General features: G+C 42.4%; 2 protein-coding genes across 5 annotated transcripts; one reads left to right on the forward strand and one right to left on the reverse strand.

The window, feature by feature from the left end:
* Positions 1-570: 570 nt before the first annotated feature.
* LOC126983051 (beclin-1-like protein) lies at positions 571-6,506 on the reverse strand. The gene is made up of 8 exons (XM_050835506.1): positions 6,318-6,506; positions 5,208-5,350; positions 4,729-4,880; positions 3,976-4,182; positions 3,549-3,736; positions 3,091-3,364; positions 2,568-2,791; positions 571-1,915 (listed from the first exon to the last, which is right to left on the reverse strand). The coding sequence occupies exons 2-8, from the start codon at positions 5,314-5,316 to the stop codon at positions 1,795-1,797; spliced, it is 1,275 nt and encodes a 424-aa protein (XP_050691463.1). The 5' UTR covers positions 5,317-5,350; positions 6,318-6,506; the 3' UTR covers positions 571-1,794.
* Positions 6,507-9,833: 3,327 nt separating this feature from the next.
* On the forward strand, positions 9,834-18,580 carry LOC126983052 (histone-lysine N-methyltransferase Suv4-20-like). Of its 4 annotated transcripts, XM_050835507.1 has the most exons (9): positions 9,834-10,017; positions 11,466-11,645; positions 11,909-12,071; positions 12,232-12,350; positions 12,578-12,764; positions 13,404-13,540; positions 13,753-15,714; positions 16,282-16,408; positions 18,183-18,580. In XM_050835507.1, the coding sequence occupies exons 2-8, from the start codon at positions 11,488-11,490 to the stop codon at positions 16,376-16,378; spliced, it is 2,823 nt and encodes a 940-aa protein (XP_050691464.1). In that variant the 5' UTR covers positions 9,834-10,017; positions 11,466-11,487; the 3' UTR covers positions 16,379-16,408; positions 18,183-18,580. The 4 variants fall into 4 exon arrangements, 3 of the variants coding, with proteins under 3 accessions (XP_050691464.1, XP_050691466.1, XP_050691465.1); XR_007735491.1 differs by having other exon boundaries at positions 13,753-16,408; XM_050835508.1 differs by lacking the exons at positions 9,834-10,017; positions 18,183-18,580 and adding an exon at positions 10,247-10,878 and having other exon boundaries at positions 16,282-16,922.
* Positions 18,581-19,443: the final 863 nt, after the last annotated feature.

A 19,443-nucleotide genomic window follows, 5' to 3' on the forward strand; every position in this document is an offset into this window, starting at 1 on the left:
TCTTTTTTTACCTGTTTAGTTGGTCTTCCTTCATATTGACTGCCTTTTCTTGAATCTCTTATTTTTAAAGCATCACTGAAGAATATTCGTATATGGGTTTGCTTTCGGTTGCTTCTCCAGTTCGCTTTCCATAACTTATTTTTTTACCTGTTATATAGCGTGTACTGCATTGGTCTTCCTTCATACTGACTGCCTTTACTTGGTTCGTTTGTTGAGTCTCTTATTTTTAAAGCATCACTGAAGAATGTTCGTATATGGGTTTGCTTTCGGTTGCTTCTCCAATTCGCTTTCCATAACTTCTTTTTTTACCCGTTATATAACGTGTATTGCATTGGTCTTCCTTCAAACTGACTTGGCTCTTTTGTTGAATCTTATTTTTAAAGCATCACGTACTGAAGAATGTTCGTATATTGTTTTAGTTGGTTTATACATAGGTTCATAACTAATTAAGCAACGATAGCTGAGATACTTTTTTTTCTCGTGGTAACACGCGTGGCACAGCTAAATCATAAAACTGTCATAACCCAATTCTGAAGTAGTTCATAAGGTGGGTCAAGGACACCTGCTGTGCAAGATTTAATACTGTATTTTATTAAATAAATAAGGCATATAATTTGTCAAACACAACATTCAAACTTATGTAAATGGGCAGGGCTTGCATGATAAATGTCTATATTTCACCCTAAGAAACAAAATTAGTAAAGTCCCCTAGTAAGTGTTGCCCAGGGCAGACACTACTGTATATAATTTAAAGATTTAAAGACCTAGGCTAATCTCTGCATGCCCAAGAAAAATCATAATGTTAAGCATACAAACCCTTGGGTGCCCTGAACCTGTATGCTCCATCCTCTAAAAGCCAACCCTCCCCATAGTATGGTGCCACAGGTAAGTGCTGTGATGGAAGATGCATTGGCGAGGGTCACCTCCCCAAGGTCAGGATCACAACATCCAAACTTATACCTAGTACCTCAGGACTCCTAAGTAGCACAGGCAAAGGTCTGAGGAGGCACCCCTCTGCCTCAGCTCTACCCTGTGATCCAACCCAGCCCTTCTCAGTTGTGTGCCAGGAGTGCTAACCACTGCACCACATATGTTTTCAATTACTGAGAAATGTATATGATACATACAACCAATCAATTTTATATTTTATCACAGCATTTTCTTTTGTAAGAGTTTTGAATTGCAATACAATATATGTTTCACAGCATAAACTATATGAAATTATCACAGAATACATAATATGTCAAGAAATTTTTCAACAGCAACAGCAGAAAGTATAGCACATTCATTTTGCATTCAATTAAACTGCAAACATAATCCTGCAATTGCATCCTTTTGTGTACATCCATGCATGTCTACACACGGATTTCTCCTCATATCAGCCTTACTTAGGGCTGACATGGCCCCATCATGCATATCATTTGAAACCTCTTGAGCTAATGAGCTTGCAAAAAAAACAGTACCAAAGTAATAATATTGATAAGACCAAATAGAATTATAATAATAATAAAAAATAGTGTGCCTGTCAGAAGGCATGAAACAAACATACCAACTGTCCACAGTCAGAAAAATGCAACTGTGATGATATAATTCCAAATGTAATACCTGTACATGAAAAATTATGGGAGCCCCCTGAAAATGTTCAATGATGAAAGTTTTTCATTCAAAGTACTGACGCCATCTGACATTTTTTCCTTAGATGTTAATGGGCGAATCCTACTCTGTGATACTAGAATTAGGAATACTTTGGTTGATGTGGACTGTCCCGGCTGCAGTGACTAGACCTACTCATCCCTAGCTAGTGTCTCCTGGGGTGATGGAGAACAGGGTGGAGGCCCAGGTGAGTCCCCACTTGAGGTTTGTCAACAGGAACTTTAGCGCCTTAGTCCACTGCTCCTCACTGTTAAACTGCATCCTGTAAAATTCATGATATTACTTACAACCCTCCGTCAACAGCCATTAACTGGAGACTATTCTAAAATATAGCAAAATATGTAAATTGTGCCTAAATAGGCGTCATTTAAGCAATGCTACCTGCGCCATCACCAGACAAATGGACATTCACTAACAGCCCCCTAAAACTGAAGTCTGAAGAGGTAACAATAACCTCAACCTAAAAATAAAATAAAAAATAAATAAATAAGCCCAAAGGCCTCATAGGCAAATATAAGTTTTCCTCAATTCTCAAAGTTCCTGAAAATATCCAAAATTCCCATGGAAAGTTTCCCAGTTCAAAATTGCTGGGAATTTTACAACCCCAGACCAGACAAGATGGTCTGTCCTTAAACCTAAGTGAAATCATATTAATCAAATGGCACCAGGACTTTGCATTGCATTGCATTGCATTGCATTTCTACTTTATTAAATATTAAGTTGAAGAAAGTGTCAGTCGAGCTTGTTTTTAAAGGAGTCAGTCATGTTGCACTGGACAACTGAAAGTGGAAGTTTATTCCATTCTCACACTACAATGTTGGTGAAGAAAAATTTGGTTCAGTTGAGGGAGAGATTGCCAAATGAATAAAAGTTAGTGTATATCACATTAGATAAAATGGTGTTGTAAGGCTTACTTGATGGAGAGGGAGTTATTGGAGTTCCGATCTTCAATAAAATTCTTGTTGATGCGATAAGGAAAGCAGAAGCAGGCATTTTGTGCCCCCTGAGCCTCCACATGTTGCTGGAATTCAGCCTGACACTCCAGGAATGCAGACATTCCTGCATCAAACTTGGTGTCCCACAGGAACTTGAAACCTCCAGACCCATACAAAGGCAGCTCCTTGTTCTCTCCAATTACCTGAGGAGAGTGGGTACAACCATGCAATTTACCCCCTTCCCACAACCTGGCTTATTTTCAGAATTTGGATTTTCCACTATGATGGTATTACATTAATTGACTGGTGTGTCAATTTCTAGTGCAAAAAGTGCAGAAAATATCCTTTTATTATATTTCTATTTTCCCAAAAAAATCCAAGAATAATAAAATTGGCAAATATGGAGGGCCAATTGTATTACTTTCCCTTTGTAGAACACTGTAACTGGCCCAATGTATGAATATTTGAGTCTACAGTTAACAGATGGAATGAAGTTACTTACCTCGATGTAAGAATGATTACCAAAAGGCACCAATCTGTACTTGGAAAACTTTAGTCCAATCTTTCGAGCAAGGGATGCCAAGAGGAGGACAGTCTGGCCCCATGCAGCATTGATCTCTTGCCAGGTGACAGTGACAGTGGGCAGTCGGCCGAGACGAAGGTTGTTGATGGTCCCAAAATGTCCTGAATGCCAGATGTGGAAGGTGGTGTTGAAGATGTTGGTCTTCCTGAGCCGCTCCAGCTGGCCCTGCGTGTACTTCACCTGGTTCTTCAGGCTGCAACACAAGGAAGGCTTCAATGATAGTAAACAAGTCTAAGCTCAACTAGGAGGAAATGGAACAATTAGATAACCAAATTACATACTTATGTAAGAAAAAATCTTAGGTCAGATTTAGTTGATTGATTTTATTGGTTGATCTTACGGCTCTGGTAGGAACAAGTAACAATTGACTACAGTACCTCCTGTTCTCATCCTCCATGGCTGTGAGTTGAGCTCTGTGAGTGCAGTACTCCCGCCAGTACCTTTCCTCTTCCTCCTCCAGCCTTTTTTTCTCTTCTTCATGCATCTTGAGTACTTCTTGAGCTCCCTTCTGCTCCCTCTCCACATCTGCCAGCTCCTCCACCAGCCGCTTCTCTTCCATCTCCAACTGTAGAGCAGCAAATTGTTTCTTAACTTAAAACAGACTCTTCATTTTCTTCACCAGCAACTTACTTCTCAATAGAGTGTAAAATATAAGCACTGCTTTTTTTATAATGTCTGCTTTCCTCTTCAGAATGGTAAGGGCAGCACAAAATGGAAATGAACAAAGCACAGGATAATGATGATGATCAGCTGTACCCCCTGTAGTGAATATGAAATCAATAAATACAGCTTCACTCCTCTCACATTTTCCAACTCCCTCTCAAGGGCAGAAACATCAGTCTCTGGCATGTCATTGAGGGAGGCAAGGAGCTGCTGGCAAAGCTGGGCCTGTGTCTGAGTGCGTGAGAGTGTGGTGTCCATCAGGTCCAGCAGGGCATCAGTGCATTCTTCACACAGGGGGTGGTCCAGGTCACTGTTGGAGCTGACCAGGTCAAAGAGCCCAGTTGCCACCTGCAGAACAGATCCACACCAATCGTCATTAATACTGACTTCCTTTTTATTTTTTTACCTTTAACAATCTTACTGCTTTTAAAATGTTCTAAGTAATCTTGGTATTCAAGACTAATTATTATGTAATAAAGGTAAAACCTAAATTTTGGCAGCTGTGTACACACATTAATATACACACACACACACACACACACACACACACACACACACATTAAAATTCTGAATATTTGTGCTCCCCCATGAAAATGCCCTAGAACACCCATTTATGGTTATATGTGAATTAAAAATAATAAACTTATGACAGTGCTATACAGGGAAATATTTCAAAGAGCATAACAATTATAAACAGAGGAAATAAGGGCATCATTTCATAAATAAAATGCATCATAAGGATACACAAGGTCAACAAGGGCCTTACACATCGCAGCTCCCGAGGATGAGTTATTCACCAGCTTCCTTTCCCATCTGTATATCTATTTAACATCCATTCAAACTTCACTTGAGGTTATACTAAATGTGCTTCCTAGCCCAGTGTTCTTTACCCACCTTGAGAGGCTGTGTCTTTTCTGTGTCTCCTGACTCTCCAACCAATGTAAAGCCATGGTGGTGTGGCCCAGAGTCCGTCAACTGTAGTGGAGGCACCAGCTTGTCTATTTCTGCTGGGTCAAACACCACTTCCTCGCCACAGTATATGGGCACTAGGAGGGGAAGATTAATGTATGTGACTGACACTTAGTACAGCTTTACATAATGTTTCCAACTAATTAGCATTCCATTCTGCATTTATTTGACACCTGCAACTCAAAAACAATTGAACTACTTTGTCGGTCTCTTGTATTGTAATCTGTATCATCCATCTCACAAAGAATACTCAATAATTTAAGTATCTACTGTATTGTTTACTTAGCTAATTACATGCATGCAAAAGGAAGGAGAAGCAATAATTCAACGTAAAAATATTAGGTATATGCATATAACTTTCAAGATGACTTTAATACTGAACATGATGCAGAAATATAACTCACATGCCAACTCGGCCAAAGTGTGTTCATTGAGGTGTGAGAAGGCTGGCTCCAGCTGAATAGGGTTGAGACAACGCTGACATGTGAAGTTGACTGTTATGCGTGGATCCATGATGGTGGCAACATACACAGCCAGTCGAAGAAAACTGAGGATTTCACAATTAATGAAAAATAATTACATAAATCTAATGATCAGTAATAGAATACTTCATCTGCCGCACTGAAAAGGTTAACCATGCAATAAGATAGCTAAGAAAAATATGCAACAATTTTCATGTATTTCTCTTGCATCACTTCTCTCACATATTTTTAGGTCAAATTTTGATTACTGTCCTCAATATTGGCATCTCCCACAGGTCCCCCAATATCGTTTAGGCAGGGGATAGGCATAGCTTGAAAAGAGGCATAACTCGAAAAGTAGACATTTGCGACGGAAATGAGGTACAAAATCATGCAATTCACTACATCTATCACCAGAAAAACATGAACCACGTGAGAAAATCGTTGGTTGGGTGAAACCGTAAATTGTCCGAGTTTTTTGCTTGCCAAGATTTGTATGTGAAACAGGACATGGGTTCAGTGGTGCTCTGCTCCACTATCTTAAAAGAGGTGTAACTCTGGAGTTATCCCACAAGCACTAGGGCTTGTAGTGAGTGATACAGCTTAGGCCAGTGAGTTTTCTTGGTTTAAGGAAGTTCCATGTATTTTCCAACATTTTAAATGATTTCTTTGTATAACAGTAATGTGTGCTTCCCTCGAAAGTAATGCTGGAGAATATGGATATTAATGTTGCCTCCTCCAGTTTGTTCATCATTGGCAACAATGGTGCGTTTAATGGGCGCATCTCCAATAAAATACAATTTTTTATCATTACCTAGATGGAAGCAAGAGAACCGTAAATGTAAACACTTCTCAGCAGAGAGTTTTAAACCCCAGGATTGGAAAGTTCTAAGGAGAATATCAATGTTATGCTGTAAATCCAAAGATGCCAGTCTAGGGTCTGAAGTCGAGTTGTGGTGAGTGGTTCAGGCTTCCACTCTCCACTAATGGTTAGAAATGCAATTTTCCTTATTTCGCTACTCTATTTAAACTTATTGACAGTTTCTCACTTACCCTTAGAGGCGGCTGGAAGGTAATCACGACGCCACAGTCAGCAAGCAGAAGGCCTTGGCGCGGACACGAAATTGATGTCCCAGTCCCCTACTGCGTCTGCATGTTGTTGTTGTGGTCTGGCGGCATCGAGGAGGCAAGGCGGGAGCAGGAACACGCCCACAACCACGGATATTGGACTATAGGACATAGCCTTGTAACAACAGTTCATTCATTTTATCCTGTTTCAGTATACATATTTATCCGTTACTGTTTGATATGCACGTTCAAGTAGGAATAAGTCTCCTCAATGTTGTTTTCTTGTATCCTCGATCACTGCCTCTCGAGTTGCCAAATGCCAGGCACTAATAATTTGATTGCCTTAGAATTTGGACACCATGGTAATTGATGCTTTTTTTATGGTATCAGTCAAATTTGTTATATTTTACTACATATTATTTTAAACTTAATTTGTTTAGATGTACGGCCACGATATCAACACATCAACATGCCCAGCCAGGATGCCCGCCTCGGCCTTATGATTTACATTTTTATTGGTTTGATTGAGGTCACTGCCCTGACATTGTCACTTCCTTATGGCATGCAGGAGGGATAGGAGCTATGCAAAGGTTCGTGTAGTAATATGCATGTCTTCCAGCCCCCCATTATCTTATTATGCATCTTATTAATCTTTAACCTTACTCTGGGTTTTATCCTATACCCAATAGTTTTAGATGATCCATGCTTGTATTTTTTCTGGTGTGTATTACTTTAAATTTGAGGCTTACCTATGAACCGATAGTGAAATTAATGATATCTCCATGAACCTCCTAAAGGCCTGCCAGCCTCCTCCTCAGCCACCACTTCCTCCTTGACCGGCAGTATACCATCTCATCCTTATATATACCCAATATTTGGCGAGATAGACAGATCAATAATCCTGTGCCTCCAACGAGCCAACTTTAACCACTTTCATATCATCAAGTTGTCTATATATCAGCTAAGTACAGCAATGTAGTGCTACATGACTTTCAAAAAATATGAAAAGTATTTGACAGTTAAAACCAGCAGTACGCCATGCACTTTTTATGCACTTTGGGAGTCAGGGCGAGGATCGCATACATCAATTAAGATGTTGGAAGATAGGTATTCAGACAGCACGATAACTAGGCCTACGCTAAACTCCATAAAAATAGGAAACTAAAGAATGGGATATTGAAATAGGAGATAGTGAATAACTTTACTTTCTAGCTAGATACTCTTTTGTAACGCATCCCTATATGCCATCCAAATCCCTTATGCAGGAGTTAACCAGTATATCATTCTTTCATCCCTTTCGCTGGTATGGTAAACTCTACAATAGCCTTCCTTTATCTGTATTTCCTCCTGCCTGCGACTTGAACTCTTTCAGAAAGAGTTATCAGGACACCCCTGGCCGCTCGATCCAGCTATCCCTTTTTTTCAGGAGCAGCGCTTAGCGGACTTTCACCCCTAATTAAAGCTTCTTCTCTTACTGTAAAAACAACAACAGCAGTGAGAGACTAGAGGAATACACATATGCTATATAGGATCAATCCCGCGTATATAGACACCAGGGAAGATAGTATGAATGAGAAGGTGCTCTTCGGTAAATATTGCAATATCTCACACCAGCATGACACTCTCCCCGGAAAGATTTGCAATATCTATACATATCCTGCCAGTTCTAACTCGCGATTCAGCAACCTACCTGGCGCCTCTCGAAGTGCGCAAAGAACAATGGAGACGAAAATATTGATTATATAGCACTAGCTGTAGCGATAGGGAACGAGCCTCATGGATCGATATTAGGCAACATACAAAGTTTGGAGAGGGTATGACGATTAAAATACGAAATGGACTTGGACAGATTGTACTAATTAAATGTAGCCTACAACTGATAACAGATGGACATCCAAAGTAACCGAGTTGCAGTCCACAAATTGAAGCTTTTTGTCTTGCGGTGGACCGATGATGTCAGACGACGGGGCTGCTGATGATAATAATAATTTTCTATTGGTAATATAATCATATACTATCTATTTTATTTCTTCCTTGCTGATCTCTTTCTTTCTGAGTGCGCCTGGTCTCGGTGTTCATTTCCGTCTCATCGGCCTTAAAATGAGAGCTGGGGTGGGTTGAATAAGTGCCAATAACTCCATGGAAAGAACTCATTCATTACTCTGGGACACATGGGCTACCACATGCAGTTTACCTTCCCAAAGTCTCCCAAGGTATACCCGACATCGACCGGCACGTACGTCCTACACACCCCGGCGGGTATCGAACCTGGGTCAGAAGATTCATAACTATAGACGTGGTATATATAAACATTACACCACAGAAGCGTTGCATAAGGAACATATGCTGCCCACGGCATTTTCCATTTTTACTAAAAGTGATTGCATGTAAGTTTGCTTCACTCAGAGCGCAGTAGCGCGGGTATGATCTTCAATTTGGCATTTCGAATTTCCCTCAGAATACTGTTTATGCGTGCCTTCCGTGGCAGAGACATGAAATTTGTCTAATGATGGGATTGGGATATGTCTCACTGCTGTCATGCAGGTAAAAAAAAGAAACGTCGGGCGGCCGGGGGCCCTTAATTAACATTTACAAAACCACGTACTCTTTCTCCGAATCTACCACCATTGAGATATAAAAGGATGTATCTTAAATGGATATAAACTATATACAAAATCTGGAGCTGAGATGATATCTTCAGCCTTTCACTTCTCTCTCCCTATGATGAAAAAAAAAAAAACCCTCACCGATCCTCATGAATATCAAGAGAGCAGTGATTGTTATGATTAATGTTCTTTGATTAATTAAGATTCATCACTTTGCAGCAGCTGAGTGGGTCCCCATATATGTCTGCGGTACACGCCTGTGTTTGTATAAGCAGCTTTTGCCTCCCACAACCCCATATGATTTTCAATGTTTTTATCCGCCCCAGCAAGTAGTGCGGTCATCTACCCTATGCCATTACAGGTAAGCCATCCTTAGCCATTTATTAATTTTAGCCCAGCTGAATACAAAGTTTAGCTGAAAATAACGGGTGTTTATGTTTGTTTTCCTTGCCTGAGCCAAAATATAAGCGTAATATGGACGAAACAGGGTTTTAAACCTCAAAGAGCTGGCGAAGGAATACTGCGTTCTGCGGCTTCCTCATGCTCAGGACTGCCAACCCTTGGGGGATCCTGTATTCTGAAAATAAAAATAGCATGCATGGATTTTAACTAAGGTTTTGGTTCATTACTAACAATTCTTGTTGTTATTTTGACCAAATCGCTGTTTTCTCAAGGGCCAAGTTCCCCAGTTGATGAATGAATACACCTGCAGCCAGGTGTTACTTAGAAAACAGGTGTATTTTAGAAACATTTTTTGTTCCTCATCCAATGAGATACTAAGAGCAGAATTTTTCACCGTATTGAAGATAAATATTGGAAAAGGTACAATTTTATACTACAGAGGCTAATTCTAGTAAGCTCTTTAAAGCTCAACCTTTAAAATCTTTGTCGTGTTGGTACGCCTGCCACACCCTACAGTCAGCCATGATGCTCCTGCAGAGTCACTTTCCAGGGTGAAGGAAACACTGCTTTCTGGAGACACACTGAGGCCACGGACAAGATGGAGGTGTAACTGTATGGAAGGCACACCAGGCTCGCCGAGAGGGTCACACACAGACGAAGAGGACACGGGAGAAGGGGTAAGATCCGGTAAACCTGCTTCGGCGAGCTTGGAAAGTTTCGGGTGGGTGCCAAATCGGCCTGGCCTGCCCCCGGGTGTGTCGCTCCCCGCGGCGGCCTTGGCCTCGGCGGGGTTTTGACAGGTCCGGGGGGCGTTTCTTCAGCGTGGTGGGCGCCTGGGTGTCTTTGGAAGCTGGGCGTGGAGTGTGGCGGGGGTGGGGGAGGCGAGGGAGGGGGAGGTGGCCCATCGGATCAGCTGATAGAGAAAACGTAGATGGAGCAAGGCGGGTGATAAAGATGGGAGACACGCGAATATGATGACAAGGGGAAACATCGTAATCCCGTGCTGACGAAGGGGAAGTGGAGCAAACGCGATGACACTGTGATGAAAAATATGGCTAAGAGAAAAAATGCCACCATTGTGTTAGAAAACGTAGATGGAGCAAGGCGGGTGATAAAGATGGGAGACACGTGAATATGATGACAAGGGGAAGCATCGTAATCCCGTGCTGACGAAGGGGAAGTGGAGCAAACGCGATGACACGGTGATGAAAAATATGGTAAAGAGAAAAAAAGACCACCATTGTGTTAGATGAAACTTAATGGCGAAAAGTGACAGACGCCGCGCTGGGTAACAATGGAAGACGGTGTTTACAGTGTGCCTACCGCGGGCGACTATTGAAAATGTGGTCACAGTGAGCTGGAAACTCCTATTACCGAGACTAGAAAGAAATAAGTTTCGTTTAAGCGAAGTGACATACGACGTCGGTGACCGGGTGGACTTGCACAATAACGGGTTCATGAGTACTTTAAAACGCTTCATTGTTAAGTGACGATAATAGAAAGTATTGATACAAGTCGTGTGACATCCGTGTGATAAGGTAACTATGGTAAATAAAGGTTTGATCAAAAGAAACAACAAAGGGGAACTATAATAAACAGACTAATGGGATGCTAATAAGAACAGCACTGCCCCTTACATTGGAGCAGGTTTTAAGGCCTCTCATTGCACTATCACAACAACAACAAAAAAAAAGGCACTCATTGTCTTAGATTTATTGTTTGTTTACATAATGGGGGCAAGATTATGGGTGGTGTTATAGATTATCATAGTGTTCCTTTTCTATTATATCAAACATATTTGCCATTTTGATGTTTCTCTGAGTTACTTTTATGTCTGTGAGTCTTCTATTACATGCTTTTGTCTTTGAGGAGCCAGTGTACCCGTATGGATAAATCATACACACATACAACTCATTCCATGTCATTTAAGTCCATGTTAACCTTCTCTGGAGGTGGTACAGATGTTTAAAAGAGAACCACACCTTTACTGGTGTGGTGTATGTAACAAAGTAACAATATTGATTGAAAAAAATTATCAAAACATATTAGAGGAAACTCAGTAGCACACCTTACCAACCACTACTCACTCATGAGGCTTTGAGATTTACCTTTATGTCTATTTCAGGTGTGGGTGGCGGGCTGGCAGGATGGTGGTGGCTCAGGGTGGGAGGCTGATGAGGGGGGGCGGAGTCGCCAGCACAGGGTGTGGCATGACCCCCCGCGAGCTCTCTGACTATGATGACCTGGCCACCTCCCTTGTCCTGGACCAGTACCTGGGCTTTGTCACCCATAAGATGAACATCAGGTAAGGAGCCTAGCTAGGATGGTAGGGCAAAACAAATGGAAGAGTGTCAAAAAGTAATTGTTAAGTCAAATTCATTAAATACAGGCTGTCCTATTTCAGTTAATTTGTGAAACGTAACTAGGATACCAAATTTGTTAAGCATCTACTTAGATAAAGAAGACTGGAAGCTGTAAAAAGAAATATATATATACCCCCTTTTTTCATTTATTTGGTACAACATACTTTACCTCTAACAAACAATAATAATGCCTCTACCTATTCAGGTACCGACCACTACGGGGCAACAAGGACCACCTACTCACCATCATCGAGGACTTTATTCAGCACCAGGACTATGAGAAGGCGTTCAAGCAGCTCGTCTCGGGGGACTGGATGCCGTGGACCTTCTTCATCACTAAGAACAAAACATTACAGGCAACATTTAAGGTCAGAATAGAAAAGAGAGACAGATATACATACTACACTAGATGGTGAATTAAATTTTGATGGTTTTGCCAGTGATGATGCATCAATATTTCATGGCTGTCCCTGTTACATTAGTAGTTGTTGATATGTAAATCTCTTAACACCTTATTGCATCTTACAGGAACATGTGTTTCGATACCTGCGCGTCTTTGATAAGGATAGTGGCTTCGTCGTTAAAGCATGTTACCGGTACTCCATGGAGGGCTGCGTGGGGGCCAAGATCTGCGCCACTAAGAAGTGGTATGTCTTTCAAGCACAATAGGAGAGCTTTACAGAAAGATGCATATACCAATAAGCCCTTGTCATAGGGTATTGCTGTAGTATGACCTTGTTACAACACCTCCCTCTCTGGTCTGTACATAGACATTTAGATTCCTACTGTTCCAAGGCCTTCATTTATTTTAAAGATGAGTCATAGGAGTTATTTAAATTTAAGGCAGTAAGTTTTAATTCCTTCCATTTTTCAGGTACAAGAATGAGCAGATTGGGTTCCTAGTTGGCTGCATTGCTGAACTCAGCGAGGAGGAGGAGGCCCAGCTGTTACATCCTGGCAAGAATGACTTCTCGGTGATGTACTCTTGCAGGAAAAACTGTGCACAGCTGTGGCTTGGCCCTGCAGCGTTCATTAACCATGACTGCCGTGCCAACTGCAAGGTGAGCGGATGGAAGAATCCATCCTTTGGACCCAATAAAAGTAGAAAACACCTAATGAAGCACAAAACCTAAATTATTCACTTCTTTCATGGAGATGAAGATTATATGAACTAGGGTTTCAAACTGATCTTTTGTGCATTTAGTATATTACAAGTTTTGACTCATCCAGTATCAATAAACCCACATGTATAGATAGGTAGTCAGAAGAGCCCATAACTCTGACACATCTAATTGTAATGAGTGTGTGGGTGAGGCGTGGTGATCTCGTGGGTTAAGAGCGTCAAGATGTGGAAGTGAAGAGCTGGGGAAGGGCAGTTTGAACCCTTGTGCAGCCGAGTGACATCAAGAAGAGCATCTAGTCTTAAACCCCAAATGTCAGCCCCCAAAACAGTAACCCTGTATGAGCAAAGGTAAAAGCTGTCAAGACAAAGAAGTAGTTAAATGTATGCCAAGGTTAAAACAATCATTGTATGTTTGCATGACAAGGCATCGTAGTAATCCATACTGATGAAACTACAATACTTATTTTTCTTAGAGCTGTCAGATGTCAAACCCATAGTTGGGAGGCCATTTTAATAGGGGATTATTCATTGATTGCAAAACTACTTTCATTGATTTGATATGCATTGCTTCCCACAGCTTACTGCTACTGGACGTGGAACTGCATGCGTTAAGGTCCTTCGAGACATTGAGGAAGGGGAAGAAATCACTTGCTTCTATGGGGAAGATTTCTTCGGAGACAACAACTCTTACTGTGAATGTGTCACCTGTGAAAGGTATTATTATGATAATTGTTTATCTTCAAGAATCAGTTTTTTGTGTGAAATTGTTTTGTAACTTCAGTTTTCCCTCGTAAATATGTTGTTTACTTTGTGAATATTTTTTACTAATGTATTTCCTGTCTTCATGAAATTGTCTGAGTTATGTAGGATGTAGATGGGATGATTATGAACAAAGAAGGCTCCTTCACTGTAGATCTCTTTTGCAGGCGAGGAACAGGTGCCTTTGCCAACAAGAAGAATGGAGACGATGCAGAGAAAGGCTACCGGCTGAGGGAGACTGATCTGAGGCTAAGGATAAGCCGCCAGAGGTTACGCAACCAACAGAAAGGAGAGGGAATGGGGAAGGGGAAAAGTGAGGTGGCTGTCAGTCTGAAAGTGGACGGAAGTGATAACAAATTAAAAGTGAATAATATGTCTGGCAAAATGAATGGTGACATTGTGCGGCGCGAGTTGAGGACTAGAGGAGGATCTCGGGACTCTGAAAAGTCTGATGCCAGCGCAGAGTGTGGCGGTGGCAGTGGGCCACAGACACACATTAAGCGTTCTGGGCCTGAGGACCTCACCCTCATGAATGGCCTATACCCCAAGGCCAAGAATAGGAGAACAAGTTCAGACAGCGCTCAGGAAAACATTGACATTTCAAATGGAGACTGTGATGAACCTGTTAAAGCACACACGGATAAGTTTGGGAAGGCGACCTCAGCGAAGGGTCGGCCACAGACCAGGAGTTGTGTGGTTGCCCTGGGGAGTGCAGTGAAGGATGGAAGTGATGTGGCCACCAGCAAGGCTGAGCAAAGTGACCATTGCTTGGACCCCAAAGGGATCAAGCTGCGTAGTCGCCGCCAGCTGTCTACTGCCATGACAGAAGTGGGCAACACTCGTAACCTGAGAGGCCACCACAACCGTTCTGGAATGAAGGATGACACGGAGTTTTTTACAGAGGTGGTGGGAAGAGAGGAAGGGGAGGCAGCAGAGGGAGGAGAGCCAGCGAGGGTCTCAGGGAGTGAAGCAGAGGAGGGTGGCAGCAGGGAGGCAGCAGCTGCAGCAGCAAGGGAGGTAGTAGTGAGGGACACAGCGCCAAGCTCAAACTGCTTTGTAGATCTCAGCCGCGTAAAACTGACGGGATGCATGCAAGTAGACGTGCTCGGGGAACCAGCAGTGGCAACGGTTGCAGTGCCACACCAGGACCATGGCACCACCAGCCCGAACCTCCAGTGTTCTGGGCGCCCCCCCCTCCGCAGGTTACGGCGGCCCCCTGGTGAAAAATGTGATAACTCTAGTTTAGGTTACCTTAGTGTAGGAAGTAACTGTTCTAGGAATGTAATTACCAATAATAACAACAATTCTTTGGACAAGTTAATGTCGTCTTCATCATCAGTTGAACAGTCACTGCCAAGTTCTCAGTTACCTCAGCAGTCTATTAGTGATAAAAAGGAGTTAGATAATAGCTTGATGCCTCACAGTAAGAAAACTAGGCATTCCAAGTGCAAACAGACAGCTTTAAAAGACAGTTTAGTAGTGGCAGCAGCAGAGTGTCAATCCAGCCCAACCAGCCTCGAGGCCACCAATCTGTCTCCGGCCAAGGATGTGTACGAGTTTGAGGAGGAGGACGACTCTGCCTCCCCTGGGTCCTTGCGGGTGAGTAAGCTGGCAGCAGGGCGATGGGGGAGGAGTGCCCCTCAGTGTGAATCCCCACCTCACCCACTGGCTGGGTACACCCCCTCCTCACCCTCTACAGCCATGGTCACTCCAGAAAAGAGTGGTCGGTGTGGTGTCAAGCTGAGGTTGCGTATGAAACGCTCGCCGGTGTTAGATGAGGTCATAGAGGTTGGGTCACACCTCTCAGATTCTGTAGGGGGAGGTGGGATGACCTATGAGCCAGAGTATGAGGTACTGACGGTGGAGGGCATCACCAGCCAGGACTACGAGGACCACCACCACCAAAGCCACCACAGTCACAACCACCACCACCGCCGCCACCGCAAGAAGCACCACAGGGAGCATCGCCGACGCTCTGATTCCTCTGAGAGTGAAAGCACCGATGGGGATGGGTCGTCTGCTGCTGCGGCCGCTGCTGCCACCCCAAGGCCAACCATGAAGCGACTGCGGTTGATTCTTGGCAACGAAACCCACACTATCACAATCCCCGGCACACACCTGGATGGGAAGTGAGAAGGAAGGTCACACTCACTGCTGCATTACACACCCCAGACCCCCCCCCCTCCCCCTCCCCCACCAGCACCACCACCACAGCTTAAACCCTGCCTACATATCTTGCCATACCACAATACTTTAGTACACCACATTGTATTAACACCATTATACACCACCAACACAACACATCAAGGCTATAACACACAAGACACATTAGTTTGCCTACCTAATTTACACAACAACACACCGAATGACTCCACATCATCCTCTCTATACATTGCACTACATAGCATTCTTACCCTGTGGACATCCCAACAAATGCCACCATTACCAATACCTACTGCCCACATTCATATCTCCCCTCCTGTCCATGAAGATACTACAACTTCATCCTTTTGTAAAGAAATGTTTGATCAAGTCTTTCAGTTTTTAAACCAGCTAAGTACACTCAAGTACTGTAGTAGACCCTCCTCTCTCACCCACAACCACCACCGATAACATGGGACTCTGACAACATTGCCATTTCATTGATGTGTAATATATTTCCAAGCCAGCCCCTCATCTGCTCCTCTCCATCACAGCCTTGGATTGTCTTTGGCCAAGGCAGTAAGCTTAGGACTGGTCTTCGTCATATGCCTCTCTAGGGCCACGGCACTGTTGGGCCATTGCATCGTGTAATAAAATTGGCACTGTGCTTCATGGAATACAGTAAGTTTTATTTATATTTTCTCAAATTCGTTTTATTCTGACTATTTATTTTCACTTGGATTATGAGTTTGAATGTGTTAATGAACTCATTCTTCCCTTTTTATTCACAGGATATTTATTGAAATTTCTTAGTTAACTTTTATGTTTTTTAGAACCAGTTAATGTTTTAGTTGTAAAAACAGTGGTGTGCTGGAAGCACCCACTTGGCTGCAGAGTACAGCTGCAAGGATGTCTCTTATTTTGATATTATATGTACACCTAGAAGATTGCACAACAAAACAAAAAAGCCAACTTGCATAGATCTGGGGTGCTTTGTTACAGAGTTTTATTTTTGCTTAACTTTTTATTTTTGAGGAAAAGATTAAGATTAATACAGTGTATGATGTAGAGTGTAAAGCAGTTGCTGCAACACAAACCATTTGCATAGTTATGATATATGTCTTGTTTTCTAAGCTTATAAAGTGTAATGGGTCTCAGGGGAGGGCAAGAGAAAGTAGTCAGGCGGTGATAAAAGGCATGGCATGGTACACTGTCAAGCAAGAGAAAAGTCAGGTGTGAAAAAAAGGGCATGCATGTACACTGTCCAAGAAGAGTCAGGCGGTGGTGATAAAAGGCATGGCATGGTACACTGTCAAGAAAAATAGTATTGCTGGCATAGATATTTCATGATGGTGTTGCAGGTGAACGTGATGTATGTAGTAACAGGGTCTCTCTCTCTCTCTCTCTCTCTCTCTCTCTCTCTCTCTCTCTCTTCTCTCTCTCTCTCTCTCTCTCTCTCTCTCTCTCTCTCTCTCTCTCTCTCTCTCTCTCTCTCTCTCTCTCTCTCTCTCTCTCTCTCTCTCTCTCTCTCTCTCTCTCTCTCTCTCTCTCTCTCTCTCTCTCTCTCTCTCTCTCTCTCTCTCTCTCTCTCTCTCTCTCTCTCTCTCTCTCTCTCTCTCTCTCTCTCTCTCTCTCTCTCTCTCTCTCTCTCTCTCTCAATCTCTCTCTCTCTCTCTCTCTCTCTCTCTCTCTCTCTCTCTCTCTCTCTCTCTCTCTCTATCTCTCTCTCTCTCTCTCTCTCTCTCTCTCTCTCTCTCTCTCTCTCTCTCTCTCTCTCTCTCTCTCTCTCTCTCTCTCTCTCTCTCTCTCTCTCTCTCTCTCTCTCTCTCTCTCTCTCTCTCGGGTATATTTATAATTGTAGAAGCATTTCTTTTCATCCTTTGCTTGTATAGGAATTTTATTAATTTACCACACCTGTTACTACATGGATCACTGTTTCATACATACAGCAACCTAGCATGAAATTGTTCAGAGGGCTTTTTATTCCACAATTGGATGTTTATTATTATTTTATACATTCTTTTTTATTCAGAGTTTGGTCAAATTTGAAAGAAACAAGCGAATTGTGACTGATAATGGCTTTATATTTAAGTACCTGTATTATTATTATTATTATTATTATTATTATTATTATTATTGTTATTGTTGTACATTGAGAATGGTGACAAGGGTATTAGCATGTAGGCATCTTAACCTGTGTTGTGTGTGCAGAAGCTGGTAGAGTTGCGTTGCTGCAGAAACAAGACCTTACTGTACATGGCTATGAATTGACAGGCCTCCTTTTATTACACTTCATCGACACCATTCCACTCTTTATCTATCTCAAAATGATTTTTTGGATGACTTGTCAATACTGTGTATTGATGTTTTGAGTACCATGTCACTGGTAGCTCCTTAACGGCGATGTTAATAAAAGTTGTAGAAGCCCAATGACTTTACTGTTGTCACCCACTAGAACTGGATGGGCCGGCAAGGTGCTGGAGAGGAGTGCTGCAGCCTTCAGGGACTGAGAGGGCCAGGATGCTTCCAGAAAGGTTAGCTTCTACCTCGCTCCCCAAATGTTAAGTAGTTCATGGGTCCACAAAGTTGTTAACCATGATACGCTGGTAAATTAAGAGAGTTGCACAGGTATTTTTTTTTGTGCAAGGGGTGATTTGATTAAGGGTAAAGCCAGCAATGTATATAAACTATTTCAGCCAGTTTGAAGACTTTGTCCATAAAGTTTTCCATTACTTTTTTGCTGGATGTTATTCCCTTGTGTGCACAAAGAAGCCATTCATGACCATCAAAAATTCTGAACTGTAAATTATCATTATTGTATGGCTACTACTATTATACCATTTGTTACTACTGCTACAACGTTTTACTGAGTACTTATTTTACTGAGTATTTATTTACTACCACTACTAAAAACGGTAATGCATGGGTTACAAATACTACCACTGCTAAAATCAACAATGCATTGGTTACATTGTGGTACAGTTTATAACTAGAACCAATGATGGTGTGTGCCACAACATTCAGCTTCTAAACGGCAGTGATGTCACGTGTGGACTTAATACTTGGATTTTAATTGCATATTTTGCTATCTTTTTGCTTTAGGCACCTTTGATTTTCTTGGAATCTCGCCAAAACTGAGAAGGTAGTTGTGGAGGTCAAAGAGGAGGTTAAGGGTCAAGGACAAGGTTCCAGAGATCGAGGAGGAAGTTCTGGAGGTCGAAGAGGAGGCTATGAAGATGCTTGAGAAGAGGTTGTGGGTGTTGAGGAGGAGGTTGTGAAATGGAGGTCAGGGAGAAAGTTCTTAAGGGTGATGGGGAGGAGGTTCTGGAAGTCCAAGCGACTGGTGATTGAGGCGAAGGTGATGGGAGTCGAGGAGGAGGTTGTAGATATCAAGAAGGTTGTGGAGGTCGAGAAGGAGACTGCAGTGATCGAAGTAGAGGTGGCGGTAGTAAGTTCTAGAGATAACCTGACCGAAGCGAAATGGCGTTAAAATTAGAGCTCACTGAGTAATAGCATTGTGATGTTGCCTCCAAGTATTTACCTCCATGGGTCTCTGTAGTCCAACCCTCGGTACAGAAAGCTGGTTACCTGTATTTAGGGAAAGAGGTGATGATTCTGAGGGTGGGGTGGACCTGAAAAACTAAGGAATTCTCAGATTGATGCTTCTGCCTCTCACATCAGGGCAAAAAGGAAATCATTTGGGTTCTAATGAGTGT

The sequence above is a fragment of the Eriocheir sinensis genome, chromosome 52, assembly GCF_024679095.1.
Source record: "Eriocheir sinensis breed Jianghai 21 chromosome 52, ASM2467909v1, whole genome shotgun sequence".
NCBI lineage: Eukaryota > Metazoa > Arthropoda > Malacostraca > Decapoda > Varunidae > Eriocheir > Eriocheir sinensis.